Raw genomic sequence first — 20,970 nt, forward strand, 5'->3', positions numbered from 1 at the left:
ACCTGGTGGAAGAAGCAGTCCCAGAGCCTGTTGGTCCTGGCTTTTATGCTGTGGTACTGTTTCCTGGATGGTAGCAGCTAGAATAGATTGTGGTTGGGATGACTTGGGTCCCCAATGATTCTACAGGCCCTTTTCACACACCTGTCTTTGTAAATGTCCTGAATCATGGGAAGCTCACAACTACAGAAATGCTGGACTGTCTGTACCACTCTCTGCAGAGTCCTGCGATTAAGGGAGGTACAGTTCCCATACCAGGCAGTGGTGGTCTTAATTATGCCCTGTAGAAAGTTCTTAGGATTTGGGGGCCCATACCAAAATTCCTTAACCGTCTGAAGTGAAAGAGGTGCTGTTGTGACTTTTTCACCACACAGCTGATGTGTACAGACCATGTGAGGTCCTCAGTGATATGGATGCTGAGGAACTTGAAGCTGTTTACCCCCTCAACCCCAGATCCATTGACGTCAATAGGGGTTAGCCCGTCTCCGTTCCTCCTGTAATCCACAAACAGCTCCTTTGTTTTTGTAACATTGAGGGAGAGGTTGTTTACTTGACACCACTGTGTCAGCGAGATGATTTCTTCCCTGTAGGCCACCTCGTTATTGTTTGAGATAAGGCCTATCAATGTAGTGTCATCAGCAAATTTAATTAGCAGATTAGAGCTATGGGTAGCGACATAGTCATGGGTATACAGGGAGTAAAAGAGGGGACTTAGTACACAGCCCTGAGGGCTCCTGTATTGAGAGTCAAGAGGGTTGGGAGGTAAGGGAGCCCACTCTCACTTGATGCAATCTATTTAAACAAACTGGAAATTTTACTTGCAGACCTTGCTCAACCAAACCTTGTACATTAACCTCTTTTGCATGCAACACACAAAATGAGACCCTTTGGCAGGTCTCGGTCCAAAATGCCAACTGTACTCTTTTCCATATATGTTGCCTGTCCTGCTGAGTTCTTCCAGCACATTGTGTGTATTGCTTGGATACATAAAATGCTGGAGAAACTCAGCAGGTCAGGCAGCATCTATGGAAAAGAGTACTCTTCATCTCACCCTGAAATGTTTATTCTTTCCATAGATGCTCCCTGGCCTGCTGAGTTTCTCCAGCATTTTGTGTGTGTTGCTTGGATTTCCAGCATCTGTAAATTTTCTCGTTTGTAATTGGTTAATCACATTGTCACATTGGCATTAAAATTGGAAACTTACTAAATTATCTGATAATGAATAGACTAACTTACAATATCAAGCCAATAACAAAATGGACAGAAACCATTTGGTACAATATCTGAAAAGTTTGCAGCTTCAATCCTGTGGTTTATTTATTGGCCTTCTCTCCTTCTCTGCATAGGTGAGACTGGACAGACTGGGTAAGCACCTTTGCTCCCTCAGCAAACGTCTCCCAGTGGCTAGCCATTTCAATTCCACTTCCCATTCCCACATCGACACATCTGCCCATAGCCTCTTCCACTGTCAGGTCGAGGAACCTCATTCCGTGCAGGCAGTCTCCAATCTTGTGCCATGAACATCAAATTCTCAGACTTTTGATAGCTTTGTTCCTTTTACCCTTTTTTCCTTACTGTCTTCTTTTGACCCCCATCATCCTATCTCTTTCTCTTCTCTCACCTTTTCCATCTGTCCATCACTCAGTCTCCTCCCACTGGTTTCCTTCCCCACCCCCCACACTTAGTTCATGCTCCACCTTCCTCTCCATCACATTCAGCCCTCTGTCTTTTACATCTGTTACTTCATAGCTTCTATCATTTCCACTCTCCTGACTCCTCATTTACCTATTGTCTCCCTCGGCTGGATCCTCCTATTACAGTCAGCTCTTGTGCCACCTCTTCCTTCTACCATATTATACTGGCTATCTCTCCCCTCTCTTTTAGTCCAGATGAAGGGTCACAACTTAAAACATAGATTATCCATTTCCCCCAATAGATGCTTCTTGACCTCCTGGATTCCTCCAGCACTCATGTGTGTTGCTTTGTATTACAAATATGCTCCCTTGATCAAGTAGATATGATCTTCTCTTTTAACCACCAAATTAATTGAAGCTATAGTCTTGGTATTAAGGAAAATTGTGATTCCTGTGCTAATTAAAAGGTCTTAAAGAATTAAACAACACAAAAGTAACTTGGAAAATGGGTATTAACAAAGTGTTGCTTATTTATATTTGCATAAGAACATGTAGAAAATAAACATTCAATTTCATTTAATAATTGTAAAAAGATGCTGAGGTGAACACCATAATAAAGAACACACTTAATTTCATAGCTTACGCTGATTGTAATGTTTTACTTGGGAAGCAAGTAAAAAATGGAATCTGACAAATAAAATTTAACCAAGAGTTCACTACTGATTTAGAAAAGCGGTGGCAAAATCCTGAGGCTAGTTTAGGAAAACAATGTGAAAACAACATGTTCTGAACTTCCACTGACTCATTAACACATCTCCGAACAAGAAACTGGACATCAATCAGTACATAACAGCAATGTTTCAGAAAATAAATTTGGGAAAAAAAAACTTTGAATTCAATAATTAACCTTGATAATAATGAAAAACTGTAGCTTCATGCAGTTTTATTTTGCTGAAAATGGATTTATCATAAAAATGTATTTTTAATGGTAATCTCTACTCCAAAGCAAGAGAAGATTCATTTATTACTATAATGGCTATAAAATATTGAACTATTCCATTTTGGAGTTATGATTGCGTATACTAGTTAATTTCTTAGATTAAGAACAGAATCATTTAAAACATTTCTTTTATAATGTGTGGGGGGAGGGGAGGGAGAGGGAGGAGGGAGATAATTCCATGATGAAAATAAATTCAATAAACAAGTTGACAATAAAAAGTTCATACCTATATAAGAGAAAAATAACTAGTCACTTGTAATAGAAAATGGAAATAAAAATAACTCCAGGAAAAATGCTTGGCACATTTAAGGATAATTGTACAACTATGTATATCAAAGTTTGTCCCATAAATTTCAAAATGCCACTCAGGTACAAATTGTTTGTCATACGTTAATGCTTGGATGATTATTGTGCTGTAAATAAAACTACACTAATAGTCTAAAACAAAATATGCTTATTCAAAATGTAGCTGTCTTTGCAAAATGTCATTTGTTGGCTTTTGCTAATTTCTTCTTGAACTATCATACAGCCAATATAGCAAAGACACTCCAGTGCAAAGGAGGGGAAACTTGGTGAAAGAACTACCCAGTACTTGTTGCCCCAGAGTTTCACCCACATTAATCTCTACATACTTCATCCGAATCTACCCATTGACATCCGTAGAGAACATTTCCGATTCACTCTTCCCTCTGCACCAATCAGTGCCTTTCTCACAGTCCTTTACCAAGCTGCTGCAAGAGGTGCATACCAGCCCTTTTTCATCTTCCATTTCTATCCATCCAAGTAAAAATCCTTGTATGTGAAGCAGTGCAACACTTGTATTTAGTCCAAATTTGTGCTTTACATTTGGCATTCTCCTCAACATTTGGGAAACTAAACACGGAATGGATGACTGTTCTGTGAAAACAGCTCTGCCTAGTCAAGCTTCCAGCCATCTACCAATTTAATTATTCTTCCCATTTCTATTTTGATTTCTCTGTTTCAATCAACCCCAGTACAAGTTCAAGCAATAACAATTCATCTTCCATCTCAAGACTCATTCTTAATTCAATGATCAGCCATTCCCATTGTGCCAGAGCTGACCATTTCTGAGGTAAGGTCATCCAGCTGCAATATTATCCGCTTTTCTCTTGCCACCAGATACACATAATTGCTGAGTATTTCCAGTATTTGCTACTGGTTTAGTTTCCAGCAACCGCTGTGCTTTGTTTCTCATGGTTCCAGCATGTTTTTTTTCCCTTTGTCTTCGTTGCCCTTACTCATCTTCCTCTGTTTACACTCCTCCAAACAGATCAGCCATGATTAATGTCTGTTAGCCAATAATCAGTTGATACAGCCCAGATGGTAAAAAAAATCCAGCTCTGCAACTCCATAAATTAATAAATCAATCTCTGACCCTATCACTTAAATGGTTTATCAAGAATGCAGCTCCACCATGGAGGTGTTAACATTAGGTAAATTAAGAGCCCACTGAACATTGCAGGTGACTAGTCAACACTGCAGCAAATGAGGCCATGAGTAATAAACATCTGATGTTAAACAGATTGGCAAAACAAATCAACTTTAATTTGGAGGTCACATGCAATCACATTGCAGAATAACATGGAATAAGATATGATACTCAGCTGTTACAATTCACATAATTTTGAATATTCATCGAAAATATTACAAAACAATGTGTTTCAAATCAGAGTCCAATATGTAACCTGCCAATTTATAAGTCAAATCAAAGTAAAGTTTATTATCAGGGTACATGAATACGTGTCACCACATACAATCCTGAGATTCTTTTTCTGTGGGCATACTTAGCAAATCTATAGAACAGTAACTGTAAGTACAAATATAAATAGCAATAAATAACAAGCATGAAGTAACAAGTTAAGAGTCCTTAAATGAGTGTAGTTATATCTTTTTGTTCAAGAGCCTGATGGTTAGGGGGGTCGTAACTGTTCTTGAACCTGGTGGTGCAAGTCCTGAGGCTCTTGTACCTTCTACCTAAGGGCAGCAGCAAGAAAAGAACATGGCCTGGGTGGTGAGAATCTTTGATAATGGATGCTGCTTTCCTACAGCAATGTATCATGTAGACATACTCAATGGTTGGGAGGGTTTTATCCGTGATGTACTGGGCTGAATCCTCTACCTTTTGTAGGATTTTCTGCTCAAATAATGCAACCAGTTAACACACTTTCCCCCACACACCTATAGAAGTTTGCCGAGGTTTTTAATGACATGCCAAGTCTCCACAGACTCCTGAGGAAGTAGAGGTGCTGTTGTGTTTTCTTCACAATTATATTTATATGATAGATCCAGGACAGGTCTTCTGAGATAGTGACACCAGGAAATTTAAAGGTACTGACCCTCTCCAACTGTGAGCATCCGGGACCAAGGACCTCTGATTTACCTCTCCTGAAGTCTACTATCAGTTCCTTGGTCTTATTGACATTGAGTGAGAAGTTGTTATCACACCACTCAGCCAAATTTTCTATCTCCCTCCTGTATGTTGATTCATCACCACCTTTGATACAACCCACAACAGTGGGGTCATCAGCAAACTTGTATACGGTGTTGGAGCTGTACTTAGCCACAGAATCATGGGTGTGAAGTGAATAGAGCAGGGTCTAGTACACAGCCCTGAGGTGCTCCTGTGCTGATGGAGATTGTGGAGGAGATTTTTTTTGCTAATCTGGATTGACTGGGGTCTACAAGGGAGGAAATCCAGGATCCAATTGCACATGGAGTTATTAAGGCCCAGGTCCTGGAGTTCACTGATTGGTTTTGAAAGAATGATGGTGTTAAATGCTGAGTGGTAATCGATAAAAAGCAACCTGATATATGCACCTTTACTGTCCAGATGTTTCAGGGTTGTGTGAAAAGCCAATGAGGTAGTATCTGCTGTAGACTTGTTGCTTCTTATATATATATAAAAAAAAGCTCTTGCAAAATAAATAAATATTGGTACTTTCATAAAATGTGCACTTTTTCATACTTATTTGAAATATTTTAATATTTCCTTTCGTCACATGCAGGAATCTGGAACAGTACTTTGAAGTTCCAACTACACAGTTGATGATTACTTGGATAGAAGAATATCTGCAATTACAGACAAAATTCTGAACATAAATCTCTGCTTCAGTTTTAGAAGACTAAAATTTTAAAAATATAGTACTGTGCAAAAGTCTTAGGCACATGTAAAAAAATCTGTATAAGCTAAGATGCTTTCAAAAACAATGAAATGAAAAATTTCTAAACATCAAAAAAATTACTATAAAGAACAGTAAATAGTAAAAAACTACATCAAATCAATATTTGGTGTGACCATCCTTTGCCTTTAAAACAGCATCAATTCTCTTAGGTACACTGTCATGCAGTTTTATAAGAAAATCAGCTGGCTGGCTGCTCCAAACATCTTGGAGAACTTACCACAGCTCTTCTGCAGACTTTGGCTATCTCGCTTGCTTCTCTCTCCCAGGTAATCCCAGACAGCCTCAATGATGTTGAGATCAGGGTACAAGGGAGGCTGTACCATCTGTTGCTGAAGATAGTTCTTTATGACCTTGGCTGTATGTTTGGGGTCATTGCCCTGCAGCAGAATGGAGTTGGAACTGATCAGACGCCTTCGTGATGGTATTGCATGAGGATGAGAATCAGCTTGTACTTCTCAACATTCACGATTCCATTAATGTTACCAGATTAACAACTCCATTTACAAAAATGCAGCCCTTAACCTGCAGAGAAACTCCGCTGTGCTTCACTGTTGGCTACAGGCACTCATCCGTGTAGTGATCTCCAGCGCTTCTACAAACTGCTTCCTGTTTGAGCCTAAAATTTTAAAATTTGACTCATCAGTCCAGAGTACTTGCTGCCAGTGTTCAGCACCCCATTCCTTGAGTTTTTGTGCCTAGGTGACATTGTTGGCTTTATTTCCACTTCAGAGAAACATTTTTAGGTAGTAACTCTTCCATGAAAACCATTTCTGCCAAGACTTCTCCAGACAGTGCAGGGGTGTACTTGAGTTCCAGTTCAGAGCTGAAAGCAGCGTTGTGCTTCTTCTGATTTAGAAGGGACGTACGTCAGTTTGATGTATCTTGTTTGCTGCACACAGTTTCCATGGCCAACCACTGGATTTCTCATCCTCAACCTTGTCCGTTTCTTTGTGGTTCTTCAGAAGAGCTTGGACAGCACATCTTGAAACTCCTATACCTGCCGCAAAATTTCTGCTTGGGAGAGACCTTGCTGATGCAGGATGATCACCTTGTGTCTTGTTGCTATGCTCACTTCAGCCATGATGTAAGATTTGATGATTTGAAGGTTAAGGTGTCACATCTGCCACACTCTCACCTTTTAGTTTGGTTGTCCTTCTCTCAGTTTTTATTCCTTCTACACCCAGTTCTGTTTCAGTTAACCAGCTTAGTTCATTCAACTCAATATGTCATTGATCATTAGCATGTTTGTTATCTTTGTTTAATCATGCACCGGGCTATATACCTACAAAGTAATCAAGCTTCTTTAACAAAATTCAAAAATATTTCTGTAACATTTAATATTTTGGAAAATGAATGTTTGGAAATCTAGAATTTGCTCATTTCCATTGACACACTGATGCAGAAGACAAAAATAAACACTTAAAACAAAACTTACATTAAAGTTCAGAACGCCTTAGACTTTTGCAATAATCTGCATTATTAACTCATTCAATCATCCTAATTAAATCACCCAACTTACATTCAAGCAAAGACAAATTTAACCCATGTAACATATTCTCTTGAGGTTGTTCTACAATTATTTGCTGAGGTACAATGCTCATAAGTAAATGCAGAATTTAGATATTGTCACAACGTATTTCTGTATACTGCAGCACAATTTCCATCCTTGGTTCTCCAGCCCTAGGGACTAGGCTAACATCCAATTAACCTTTAATATTGTTTTACGCATATGCACACCAACATTTAATCATCTCTAATGTGAACTCCAAACCCTCCTGCTAATACACAGTACATATCTCCATGAACTTTTGAAAATACTATGATTCATCTTAAGTCCTGAAATCAAAAAATCGGTACTCATACAATAGGATTCAGGTGATCTACATGGAAGTTTGAAATGACTTTCAAAACCTACCACAAGGAATATAAATGCTGCAAAACAGTGCAGCACTTCAAAAGTTACTTCTAATTTCAGTGCACTTATGCATAAACCTTACTTATATTTTCAATGTATTTATGCCTAAACTATACATTAATTATGAGTACCTACTTTACAAGGCTTGTGTTCTTCTTACTGAAAGGACCAATAATCTTGAACATAAGCTCCACAACACCATTTTTGCCCAAGGAAACAGCATTGACAGCTAAAAACACAAGTGGCAAAATGAAGAATACAAAATCATACATTGGTTACAAGATTTAAGCAAATTCCAGAAATGTTTCAAAAGCAAGCATAACAAGGTGTACAGTATATTTTGAAAGATGATTTTGGAACAACTTAGATTTTCTTTAATCTACTTCAAATAGTTTACATTGAAGGTAGGTGAGCTTACATTAATATTTCTACCTGAGCCAATTCCAACCATAAATCAAAAGAAAAAATATTCTATAGCCCCCTCCCTCCAAAAAATGCAGTTGTTTTCAAAATTAACAGTTATTAATGTAATTGCCTTAATATTATTATTTTACTTAATGTGTATTTATTGATCATTTTTAATAGTTAAAACCTAGTTAATATCTGGATGAGAACTTTCAAACATGAATGTTACCAAAGTCAGCCCAAGAACCCTTCAGTGAAATGAATTTGACAAGTGCCCTACTCAATACTTACCATTGTTAGAATACACTCGCAACAAATGCAAACAAGGTAAAATTAGCTTGAAATTCTGCAAGTTTTGTTTCACTAAATTCAAGGTAATGCCCAAGGCTCCATTAATCCTGGCTTTGACTCCAAACTTTTTGTCTAGTAAAGAAAATAAAAAGAATGATGTAATGTGAACTTCAGCGCATTCAGCTGAGATTCTTCCAGTTCTTTTCAACAGATTTCTGACTGACTTTTCACTACTTTCTAATGTACTTATCATTCAAATGTATTAAAATATAATATTTAAGAATAATTTCAAATTAACATTCAAAGTATGATGTTGTTCATTTCACTTCTCATGTATGCAGGCAATTCCCTCCCCACCATTGCGACATCTACATTAAATGCTGTTGCAGGAAAGCAGCATCTAGAATCAGGGATCCCCACAACCCAGGACAGGCTCTCTTTGTGTTGTTGTTATCAGGAAAAAGGTGTAGGAGCCTCAGGACTCACACCACCAGGTTCAGGAACAGTTATTACCCCTAAATCAGCTTGGCTCTTGAACAAAAGGGAATAACTTCATTTGCCCCATCACTGAAAAGTTCCCACAACCCATTGGCTCACTTTCAAGGTCTCTTCATCTCATGTTCTCAACATTTATTGGTTATTTATTTATTATTTTTATTTATTTCTTTTTGTCGTTGCAGAGTTTGTTGTCCTTTGCACACTGGTTGAGTATCCAAGTTGGAGTGGTTTGTTATGATTAATTATTTTATAGTATTATTGAGTATGGCCACAAGACAATGAATCTCAGGGTTGTACTTCATTTTCTATGACCACCTCTAAGTTGCTTTTATTAGACGCACAAAACATACATTCTTTCCAGTACCACAATACATTGGTAGGGAAGGAAGTTAATGGGAAAAAAATCAGGTACCTCTCAATGTTTTTCTTCCTAATATTATGTTTCTTTTCATGTTTTTGTAGTGCAAATAATCCTTTTTCTCTTCAGTCATACTTCAAAGAGATTGATTTATTCTGCTCTCAGCCAAATGCCCCAAAAATTATAAATTTATTTATATTTAAAAGTGCTACATATAAAAATACTGTAACACTGATGTCAATAAAGTGTGTGCATGAAACTGCAGAATAATAAAATTCAAAATGGCTGAGCAATATCTTTAGAAGGAAGTCTACCATCCTTATCTAGTCTGGAATAATGCAACTTTGGCATATGATAAGATTCCATTCCAGAGATTTTAGCACAAAAATACTGCAGTTCAACTCCAGTGCAGAGTTTGAGAGAGCTGAACTGTCAGAAGTGCTGTTATTCAGATGGGGTATTAAAATTAGGCCATTTTCTCTCCCTCTTTCTCCCAATGATGGTTAAACAGATTGAGAAACAGAAAATCTAATCGTCTATTTAAGAAAGGAAGGAGACAAGGGTACTGAAAATTGCAATATCATTCACATGATAAAAAGGAAAGTGGAAAAGCAAGTTGAGAGAACAATCCAAAGAGTCTTGAAGAGGATACAGAAAATTTAGCTACGTTAAGTGAATGGGGGATAAGAATAGTAACTGGAATATAATTTTGGAAAATGTGAAATTATTGACCTTGGAAGAAAGCAGAATATTGTTTAATTGGAAACACACTAAAGAATTCTGCTACACAGAGAGAGTTAACAATGAAGAAGGCAAATGGAATAAAGATATTGACCTTGTTTACAAAGGGATTTGAATACAAAATTACAGAATTCTTTATCTGATGCTGGAGAGACTGTTCCTTGTGTAATGTGTACAGCTAGAGAGAGTTATCAGGTTGATCCCTCCAATAATGATAGGTTGAACAAGCTGGAATTGAATGGTGAATGTACAGAAAGCTGTGAGGGAACTTGGTAAGTAGGAAAGGACCATGTCCGTTTCATGAGTGATCGAAAAACTGCTTGCATACTTTCATACTGAAGAATCACACATTAAGGGCTGACATGAGGAAAAAATTTCTCTTAGGGTTGTGAATTTTTGGAATTTTAAATAGTTAGATTTCACCATTTTAATATATTCCAGTCTTAGTTAGATTAACATGTTTGAAAAAAACAAAGGTACTGGAAATTTAACAAGAATAAATTGGAAACAATCAGGTTAGACAGCATCTGTAGAAAGAGGAACACTGTTAATGGTTCAGGTCCAAGACTTTTGTCAGATCTTCTGTTATTATCGAAGTTGACAATCCTGAAGAACTGCCACTAACGTAACTGATCCTAATGAATGGTGGGAGGATCAAGGCCTACTCCTGCTCCCAGCACTTTTGTTTTTGCATGTTTCAAAAGCAAATTGTTAGCAGCAATAAAAAGTTTCATTTTGGACAATATTTGATGAAAGCCAACTGCATTTTAACATATAATAATCACTTTACAGGGCATATACAGTACTGTGCAAAAGTCTTAGGTACATATAAATAGCTACAGTGCCGAAGTCATTTGCACACTACCATAGTAACTTCACATATTGTACTGTACTGCTGCCGTAAAAACAAAAACAAATCTCATGACATATGTGAGTGATGATAAACCTGATTCTGATATGGGTCTTTGTTGTGGACTGAGTGTGGGAAGGGAGGAGATAGAGGGGATTCATGGTTGGGAAAAAGGGAAGGGAGAGGGGAGGATGTGGGAAGCACCAGAAAGTGTAATGATCTATAAACCAATTATTTGGAATCAAGTGACCTTGCTTGGTGTCTCAGGGCAGCATTTTTCTACACCTGTGCCACTCCGCACCGCCAGCACTCCTGCCCCACAGCTCTCCTGTGGTGCTCTACTCTCACCGTTCCCAACATCATTTCCTCGCACCAGATTTACAAACTCGCTCTCCGCTCCATGTTGACAAATACTGTACTGTGCAAATATCTTCAGCACTGTGGCTATATATATGTGCCTAATGCTTTTGCACAGAACTACAGTAGCATAGGGAAATAGTTGCCTATTTAAACCCCTAATTGAACTTGTACGGTGACTTTAGCTTCCAGCACATTTTGATAATGCTTAACAGGGGAAAATCTGTTTGATGCTTTTTGACAATCACAGGTGTATCTGGAACTTTATGCAGAGTACACACCACGCTAGGTTGTAGCAAGAATGGAACATCATATTGGCCTTTCCTGCCCATTGTATTTGTTTTTCAATAAGAATTGATTTTCTGCAGGATTGTTCCATATTTAGCAGTCAATCTGCAAGCATGTGATAATGAAGTACAAGATCATTGTATCTAAGTCTACACCGCCCACATTTAAAGTTCATGAACATACGTTACAATATTGACTGATGTTTCCTTGCAAACACAAGGACACTAAGGCCAAGTGTAAATCATTAGATCAAGCCTTGGGCAGTATTTATCTATTTGCCTCAACTATTGGGCATTTTAACTAGCCATTAATATCATAATTTAATTATGATAAACTATTTGCTAATTTCCCTTAATCTTGAAAGAGTTGACATTTGCATGCCTGTGGTTTATCATATTGATTTTCAGAGAAAAGTCGTCCCACTGACACCATGTGTAAAAAAGAACCATAAACAAGTCAAAAGTACATTGATGCAAAATCACCATTATCCAAAATTACAAAATCAATGTTGCATTTTGTATGACGAATGTATTTCACTAAAATATTAATCAGCACAAAAGATGTGCTGACCTCAATAATGTATTATTTATAGATTCATGCTCCTTTGCAAATTCTTTGGATTGCATGCTTGAATTGTAAAAGAAACCTTCAAACAAAATTTCACGAGTTCTATAAAACAGGCAATAAACTTAGATTTAAACATCCCTGTGTATAAAAGGCATTTATTGCACATAAAGAGAAAATAAAGCATCTTATTAAAGAAAAAGTTACATGGAAAATATGTTTGATTGCATAACCCATGGGACAGCATGACAATAATTAGCTAAATAGTTGGACTAAATGAGTACAGCTTTGCTCATTATATAGCTCTATATACAAATCATGCCCTGATCTAAAACTAAAATACAGTATTTTGTCTACCATGTGCTGAAGAATAAATTATGCTAATTAAATACTTTACAAATACATTGTGAGTTTAGATTACTTTATACCAAGAGAAATTAATTTTGGCATCTTGTCATTGAGTAAATCTTTTTTTTTAATTGAATTTTCAAATAGGTTACAGAAGGAAAAAAAAAAGATCAACCCTTCCCCCCTCCCCCCTAACATATCCCTACAGAAAAAAAAGAAAGAAGGAAAGAATGTCTGGATATCAGAAGATCCCCACATGCTCCGTGGAGTTCATAATAGCTTTAATATGTATATTTATTTCTTTCCGCAGATAACCAATGATTTTATCTTCGGAGCACCTATATATTTAATCCTATCTTTTGTAAATAAGGGTGCCAAATTTTCAGAAATATTTCATATTTATCTCTTAAATTATAAGTAATTTTTTCAAGTGGAATGGAGCTAAAAATTTCATTCTCCCAATAATCTACACTTATGTATGAATCCGATTTCCAAGTAACTGCAATAGCCTTTTTGGCTACTGCCAATGCAATTTTTATGAATTCTTTCTGATATTTATTCAATTTGGATTTCGATTTTATCCCTTCAATATCGCCTAGTAAAAATAATGTTGGATTATGTGGAAGTTGTATTCCAATAATTTGTTCCAGTAAAACTCTTAAATTTGTCCAAAATGATTGAATTTTAAAACAAGACCAAGTAGAGTGTAAAAAAGTACCAATTTCTTGATTACATCGAAAACATTAATCAGATAAATTTGAGTTTAATCTACGGTATTTATTTTTTGTGGTGTAATATATATTTGATGTACAAAGTTATATTGTACTAATCTTAGTCGAACATTTATTGTATTTGTCATACTGTCAAGACATAATCTTGACCAACTTGTTTCATCAATTTTAATATTCAAATCAGTTTCCCATTTTTGTCTTGACTTATGAATTCCTTGTTTAATTGCCTGTTTTTGAATCAAATTATACATACCAGAAATATTTTTTTTAAGTTTTCCTTTATGAATTAAAGTTTCTATTTCATTAGGTTTCGGCAATAACATTGTTTGACCCAGTTTATCTCCTAAATAAGCCCTTAATTGGAAATAACAGAAAAGAGTGTTATTTGATATTTTATATTTATTCTTTAATTGGTCAAATGACATTAATATACCTCCTTCAAAACAGTCTCCTATATATCTAATCCCTTTGTGAAACCAGTTATATAAAAGTTGATTATCCATTGTAAAAGGGATAAGTTTATTTTGAATTAAAGGTCTCTTTGCTAATAAAAGATTTCTTTATCTCATCATCAACATTTATCTTATTCCATAAATCAATCAGATGTTTTAGTATAGGAGATTCTTTCTTTTCCCGTATCCATTTAGATTCCCATTTATATATAAAATCTTCTGGTATATTTTCTCCTATTTTATCTAATTCTATTCTAATCCATGCCAGTTTATATTCATCAAAAAAAGATGCAATAAATCTAAGTTGATTTGCTTTGTAATAATTCTTAAAATTTGGTAATTGTAACCCTCCTAGGTCAAATTTCCATGTCAATTTTTCCAACGGTATTCTTGACATCTTACCTTTCCAAAGGAATTTCCTCATACATTTATTTTACTCTTGAAAGAACTTCTGCGGTAATTGTATTGGTAGTGTTTAGAATAAATATTGTAATCTAGGGACTATATTCATTTTTACAGCATTGACTCTACCTATTAATGTTATTGGTAACATCATCCATTTATCGAGATCCTCTTCAATTTTTTTCAATAATGGCAAATAATTTAGTTTATATAAATTCTTTATATCATTATCAACTCTTATACCTAAATACTTTATACCATTTATCGGCCATCTAAACTGAGTTAGTAATCGACAGTGACTATAATCTCCTTTAGTAAGGGTTAGAATTTCACTTTTATCCCAATTTATTTTGTACCCTGATATTTTCCCATATTCTTCCAATCTAGAAGATAATTTACGCAACAAATGCAATGGGTTAGTTAGACAACTCAGAGCATCATCAGCAAATAAGTTAATCTTATATTCTTCCTGATTAACTCTGAAACCCATAATATCTGAGTCAGTTCGAATTAATTCAGCTAATGGTTCTATCGCCAACACAAATAAAGCAGGTGATAATGGACAACCTTTTCTTGTTGACCTTGTTAACTGAAATGATGTTGAAATTTGGCCATTTGTCACCACTTTAGCTTTCGGGTTAGTATTTAAGGTTTTAATCCATTTTATAAAAGATACTCCTAATCCATATTTTTCCAATACCTTAAATAAAAAATCCCATTCCAATCTATCAAATGCTTTTTCTGCATCCAAAGCAACTGCCACACTCATTTCTTCCCTCTTTTGTGCCAAATGAATTATGCTAAGTAACCGAGTTACATTATCTGCCGATTGTCTATTTTTAATAAATCCTGTTTGTTCCGTGTGTATTAATTTTGGTAAGTATTTAGATAATCTATTAGATAAAATCTTTGCTATTATTTTATAGTCCGTGTTCAACAAAGAAATAGGTCTATATGATGTTGGCTTTAAAAGATCTCTATCTTTTTTTGGCAATACTATTAAAATAGCCGTCGAAAAAGATTCTGGAAGTTTATGTGTTCTTTCTGCTTGGTGTATTAGCTCCATAAAAGGAGGAATTAATAAATCTTTAAACTTTTTGTAAAATTCAGGCGGAAAACCATCTTCTCCTGGAGATTTATTACTCTGAAGTGATCCTAGAGCTTCTTCGACCTCTTTTCATGTAAAAGGCACATCTAATTCCTTCTGTTCTTCCGAATTCAATTTTGGGAGAGTTATTTGTGATAAAAACCTTTCTATCTCAACAATATCATTTTGTGATTCTGATTGATACAGTTCAGAATTAAAAAATTTTAAAGTTTCATTGATTTCTAAAGGTTTATAAGTAATTTTATTTACACTTGTTCTAATTGTATTTATCGTTTTGGAGGCCTGGTCTGTTTTTAACTGCCAAGCAAGAATCTTGTGTGATCTTTCACCTAGTTCATAATATCTCTGTTTAGTTCCCATAATTGCTTTTTCTGTTCAGTATGTCTGAAGTGTATTATATTGTAGCTTCTTATTAACAAGTTGTCTTTGTTTTTCTTCTGTCATACATCTTTGAGATTCTTTTTCTAATTTTGTAATCTCTTTTTCCAATTGATCTATTTCTACCATATATTCCTTCTTAATTTCAGAAGTATAACTTATTATCTGGCCTCTCAAATATGCCTTCATCGCTTCCCATAATATAAATTTATCATCAACTGAATGTGAGTTTGTATCTAAAAAAAACTGAATCTGTTTTTTCATAAAATCACAAAAATCTTGACGTTTTAATTATATTGAATTAAATCTCCATCTGTAAATCGATTCCTCCTTATCCATCATTATCATTGTCATTATCAAAGGGGAATGATCTGACAATATTCTTGCTTTATATTCCATATTTTTCACTCTGTCTTGAATATTCGCTGATAGTATGAAAAAATCTATCCTTGAATTAGTTTTATGCCTATTTGAATAAAATGAATAATCTCTTTCTCTTGGGTTAATTCTTCTCCATATATCAATCAAATTTAAATCTTTCATCAATGATAAAGTTAATTTTGCTACTTTTGGTTTTGTAACAACCTTTGTTGATCTATCTAAAACTGGGTCTAGACAAAGGTCTCCACCTATTAATATTTTATCGTGTGCGTCAGCCAAATTCAAAAAAGCCTCGTATAAATTTTACATCGTTTTCATTTGGTGCATAAATATTCATAAGAGTCCATAGTTCTGAAAAGATTTGACAATGTATAATTACATATCTTCCCACAGAATCAATTAATACATTTTGTATTTTAATTGGTAAAGTTTTGTTGACCAAAATTGCAACTCCCCTCGCTTTTGAATTAAATGAAGCTGCTATAACATTTCCGACCCAATCTCTCTTTAATTTTTGATGTTCTATCTCTGTTAAATGTGTTTCTTGTATAAAAGCTATATCTATTTTCATTTGCTTAATGGATGTTAAAATTATTTTTCTTTTCACCGGTCCATTAAGCCCATTAACATTAAAACTTTAAAAAATTTAGTAAATTAGTCATTATTTTTAACAAGGTTACTCCAGTCTATAATAATACATAATATTTCAACTCTCATAGTACCTTGGGGAATTATTTTAAAATTCTCCATGTTGCTATGTGTCTCACCTCCGATCATCCAGGCAAAGAAAGAAAAATAAAAGAAAAATAGATAATAAAGAAAAAATAACAAAAAAACCCCCTGCTAATGTTGTGAATGAAAAAAAACACAACATTACCCCCCTCCATTGTGCGGGTCATGGCAAACGCCATGATTACACACGTGAATCCCGTAGCGATCGATCTGAAGTTCCCCCAGCTCTCCCGTAACATGAAAAAAGTACCGTAGATTCCGGACTACAGAGCGCACCTGATTAAAAGCCGCTGGCTCTAATTTTAGAAATAAAATCAATTTTTTAATTGTAAAGGCCACACCGGATTTTAGGCCGCACCGGATTTTCGGCCGCAGGTGTCCCACGTTGTAATATGAGATATTTACACAGAAAGATATTACACGTGAGGATTTTTTAACTTTTAATTAAATCCATATGGTAACAAAAACAAATACATATTGCAAATGCTTTTTTTCGAACCGTGCCCGTAACGCGGCTACTTTTAAATATACGTTGCGTATACTTCTTTACTGAACAACATTCCAATATCTCCTAACGACTGGTAAAAAATATATATACTGCAGCCTACCAGGAAAAGTTATTGATCGCCTTTAACTTAAAAGCAGCTTTTCGCTCGGGTCTGATGCCGCTCCGCCGCTCGACCCCCTCCTTTCCGTTTATTCGCAAACGGCATTTTTCCCACAAGACACCGCGAAACCGGGTGTGACGTCATAGCATCCCGCGATGTAGTACAGAAAACAAATATAGTTAAAACTCTTCTAACTTTAACTAGAAAATGAATTACTAAGCGAAAATATTATAAACTAAATAACTGCCATAAGGCAGCACAATGCTTCGAGTGTTTTCCATGTTGATGAGGGTGAGTACAAATGACTGATTTACAATAATTTAATTGTGAAAGTGCGCTTGATTTATCGTACAATTTCATTGGACCTCTGTGAACTACTCATCAATTTTATTGGTCTACTGTTATGAGGCAAAATGTTTACGAGGCGGCATGAAAAAAATCATGTATTAGCCGCTCCGGATTAAAGGCCGCAAAGTTCAAAGCTGTTCAAAATGTGGGAAAAAAGTAGCGGCTTAAAATCCGGAATCTACGGTATATATAAGAGAAGAAAAAATAATATCACTATTCTCGATTAATATTTCTCAAATTTTTACCTTTCTCCCCCTGTATCATATAATTAAAAGTATAGTTAAATATTCTTCTGTCCTTAATGGCCATCAACTCACTTCACTCTCCCCGTCTTCATCTTTAATCTGTTTCACTTTTAAAGATTTACTGTGTCTAGCGAATATTTGGGAGTTCTTGTGCAAACTCCTCTGCATCCCGATGATCAGTAAAGAATCTTCTTTCTCCGTCATCCAAAAAAATTATCAGTGTTGCCGGGTGGCGCAATATAAATTTATAACCCTTTTCCCATAAAACTTTTTTTGCTGGATTAAAATCCTTCTTTCTCTTCAAAAGGTCATAACTTATATCAGGATAGAAAAGAACTGCTTTCCCTTCTATCATCAATGGCTCATTTCTCTTTCTGGCACATTGGGCAGCCGCCTTCAGGATCTTTTCTTTATCTTGATATCTTAAGCATTTTATCAAGATTGGTCGTGGGATTTGATCAGGTTGAGGTTTTGGTCTTAAGTCTCTGTAGACCCTTTCGATTTCAATCAACTGGGTTCCTCCTCCCATTTCCAAATTTTCCAGGATCCATTTTTGAAAAAATTTTATTGGATCCTCTCCCTCTATCCCTTCTTTAAGACCAACAATTTTAATATTATTTCGTCTACTAAAATTTTCAAGCACGTCTATTTTTTTCAACAGTCGTTTTCTTTCTGATGTCCAGGCAAGAATATTTTCTTCCATTTTATTCACTCTATCAATAGTTACTCCCGTTATTTCTTCCAGCTTTTTAACTTTCTTGTCCATTTTCTCCTGTTTTTTCACCATTTTATCAAACATAGTCTTCATATTTTTAATATCTTCTTTTATTATTTTTAATGTTTTTAATTCTTTTAATTCATGCATTATTTGTGCCAAAGCTTTTCTTATGTCTCTAGAATATCTTCCACCTCCAACCTCTTCCTGTTGTTCTTCTTTTACCTCATCTTCAACTGTATGATCCAGAGAATCCGAATCCACCTCGGATTCATTCTCACTTCCGCTTCCAATCGTAGCTGGGATTTGTAGTTCAAATTGCTCATGTTTCCGCATGCCCTTTCCTGTGCACACGCGCAGTTCCTGTTGTTCCTTCTTGGAGACAGTTGATGTTGCCGCCGATTCCTTTTCTGTATCGCCGGAGGTAAGATGCACTTGAGTCCGAGGCTTCTTCATGGTGGCCGGCCCAGCTTGTACTGTCTTCAAAGTAGTAGTTTTCTTCTGCGTCTGTTTAGGAGGCATATCTAAGGAAAATCCTGAGTAGTTTAGACGTAGTTTTTAGAAAATATTTACTAATTTTTCTTCACTTAAACATTATTAGTTTTTTACGGGAGAGCTGGATTTCCACGTCTCGATCCTACGTCATCACGTGACATCCCCCATTGAGTAAATCTTCTAAAAAACATTTGTCATGTTAATAATGTGAATCAGAATTGAAGGGTGTCTGAGATCATCATGGTGAAGCAATATATTAAAAAATGGAACAATTTATCCATAATCCAGAGAATAGACATGGAAATTCAAGATGGAATTGGCAATCTTTTGTTTGGATCCATTTATGTTATCACACTATCACCCAATCGTTCATCTAAAACACAATGGAGAAAAGGATTACAGTTTTTTTTACTTTAAAATTAAATTGTCAATGAACTTCATTGACAGAACTTTCGCACAGCACTTAAAAGAAACCTTAAATAACCTATTCAATCATACGATGACAATTCTTGATCTAATTACTGTAGGTCTTCAAATAAATCAACGTGACAATACTGTGTGGAAAACGGAAGGGCTTGTATGGTGCAAAAACATAGAATGCAGATAGAAGACAAGGATTAAAAGAGTGCAGAGCTTGGTAAGTGGAGCTGGGGAGTGGGGATGTATGGGAGATGCTGGGGGAATTATTGTATTAGAAGAGGTCTAGAATTTGGGAATATTGTGGCCCAGTGAGGGGGGGGGGGGAGAAATTAATCATAAATATTAGGGAGTAAACAGCTAAATCGGAGTAGTGGACATAGTATATGCCAGAATACAGTCAATCAAGGTTATAAGTTAATTGCTAGAAGATGGAAGATGCAAAGCTTGGAAAAGACAGAATTAACAACAGATACTTTGTGTGGATAGGCCTCCATCAGCTTTGCACATCTGGATACTGCAATTTTTCCCCATTCTTCTTTACGAAAATGCTGAAACTCTGTCAGATTACAGGGGATCATGAGTGAACAGCACAGCCACAAATCCTCAATTAGGTTGTGGTCTGGACTCTGATCTGGCCACTCCAGGACATAAAATTTGATGTTTCTAAGCCATTCCTGTGTAGCTTTGCTTTATGCTTGAAGTCACTGTCTTGCTGTAAAACAAATCTTCTCCCAAGTTGCAGTTCTCTTGCAGACTGCATCAGGTTTTCCTCCAGGATTTCCCTGTATTTTGTTGCATTCATTTTACCCTCTACCTTCACAAGCCTTCCAGAGCCTACTGCAGTGAAGCATCCCCACAGCATGATGCAGCCACCACCATGCTTCACGGCAGGGATGGTGTGTTTTTGATGATCTGTGGGGTTTGGATTCCGCCAAACATAGCTTTTAATCTGATGGCCAAAAAGCTCAATTTTGATTTGATCAGACCATAGAACCTTCTTTCAGTGGACTTCAGAGTCTTGCACATGCCTCCTGGCAAACTCTAGCCGAGATTTATTGCAAGTTTTTATTCAAACAGTGGTTTTCTCTTTGCCACTCTCCCATAAAGCTGTGACTGGTGAAGCACATGGGCAACAGTTGTTAAAGTCATATCCTATGTGCGTGTGCTTTAATTTAATATACACGTAGTTGTACACAGACACAGCAAATTGGTGATGAGCACGAACCTGTATGTCAGTGAATATCACAAATGGCACTGATAGTTATGGGACGAAAGTTAAACAGCACAGAGAAAGCCGATGGATGCCTGAGTAACAGTGAAAAACACGCTGAATTTAAAGTGAAAATAATGTGGCGATGGCTTCAGTCAGGAAAGTTGATGAATTTGATAGTGCGAAATGAAGGCCGGGAGTCGTATATCAAGAGGGTTGAACTATATTGTAACACGAACAATGTGGAGGAGCAAAAGAAAACCACTACACATACGACTGGCCAAAATTACTAATTT

At 36.0% G+C, this 20,970-nt stretch overlaps 1 protein-coding gene across 9 annotated transcripts in view; it reads right to left on the bottom strand.

The window, feature by feature from the left end:
• The window catches only part of agtpbp1 (ATP/GTP binding carboxypeptidase 1), a 254,072-nt gene that overhangs the window by 117,282 nt on the left and 115,820 nt on the right, over positions 1 to 20,970 (bottom strand). For all 9 annotated transcript variants that reach the window (XM_073071166.1, XM_073071108.1, XM_073071156.1 and 6 more), the window contains 2 exons: positions 8,446 to 8,577; positions 7,885 to 7,978 (listed from right to left, as the gene is read on the bottom strand). In XM_073071166.1, coding sequence (XP_072927267.1) covers positions 7,885 to 7,978; positions 8,446 to 8,577 — 226 coding nt within the window. The remainder of the gene's footprint in view (positions 1 to 7,884; positions 7,979 to 8,445; positions 8,578 to 20,970) is intronic.

The sequence above is a fragment of the Hemitrygon akajei genome, chromosome 2, assembly GCF_048418815.1.
Source record: "Hemitrygon akajei chromosome 2, sHemAka1.3, whole genome shotgun sequence".
Taxonomy (NCBI): Eukaryota; Metazoa; Chordata; class Chondrichthyes; order Myliobatiformes; family Dasyatidae; genus Hemitrygon; species Hemitrygon akajei.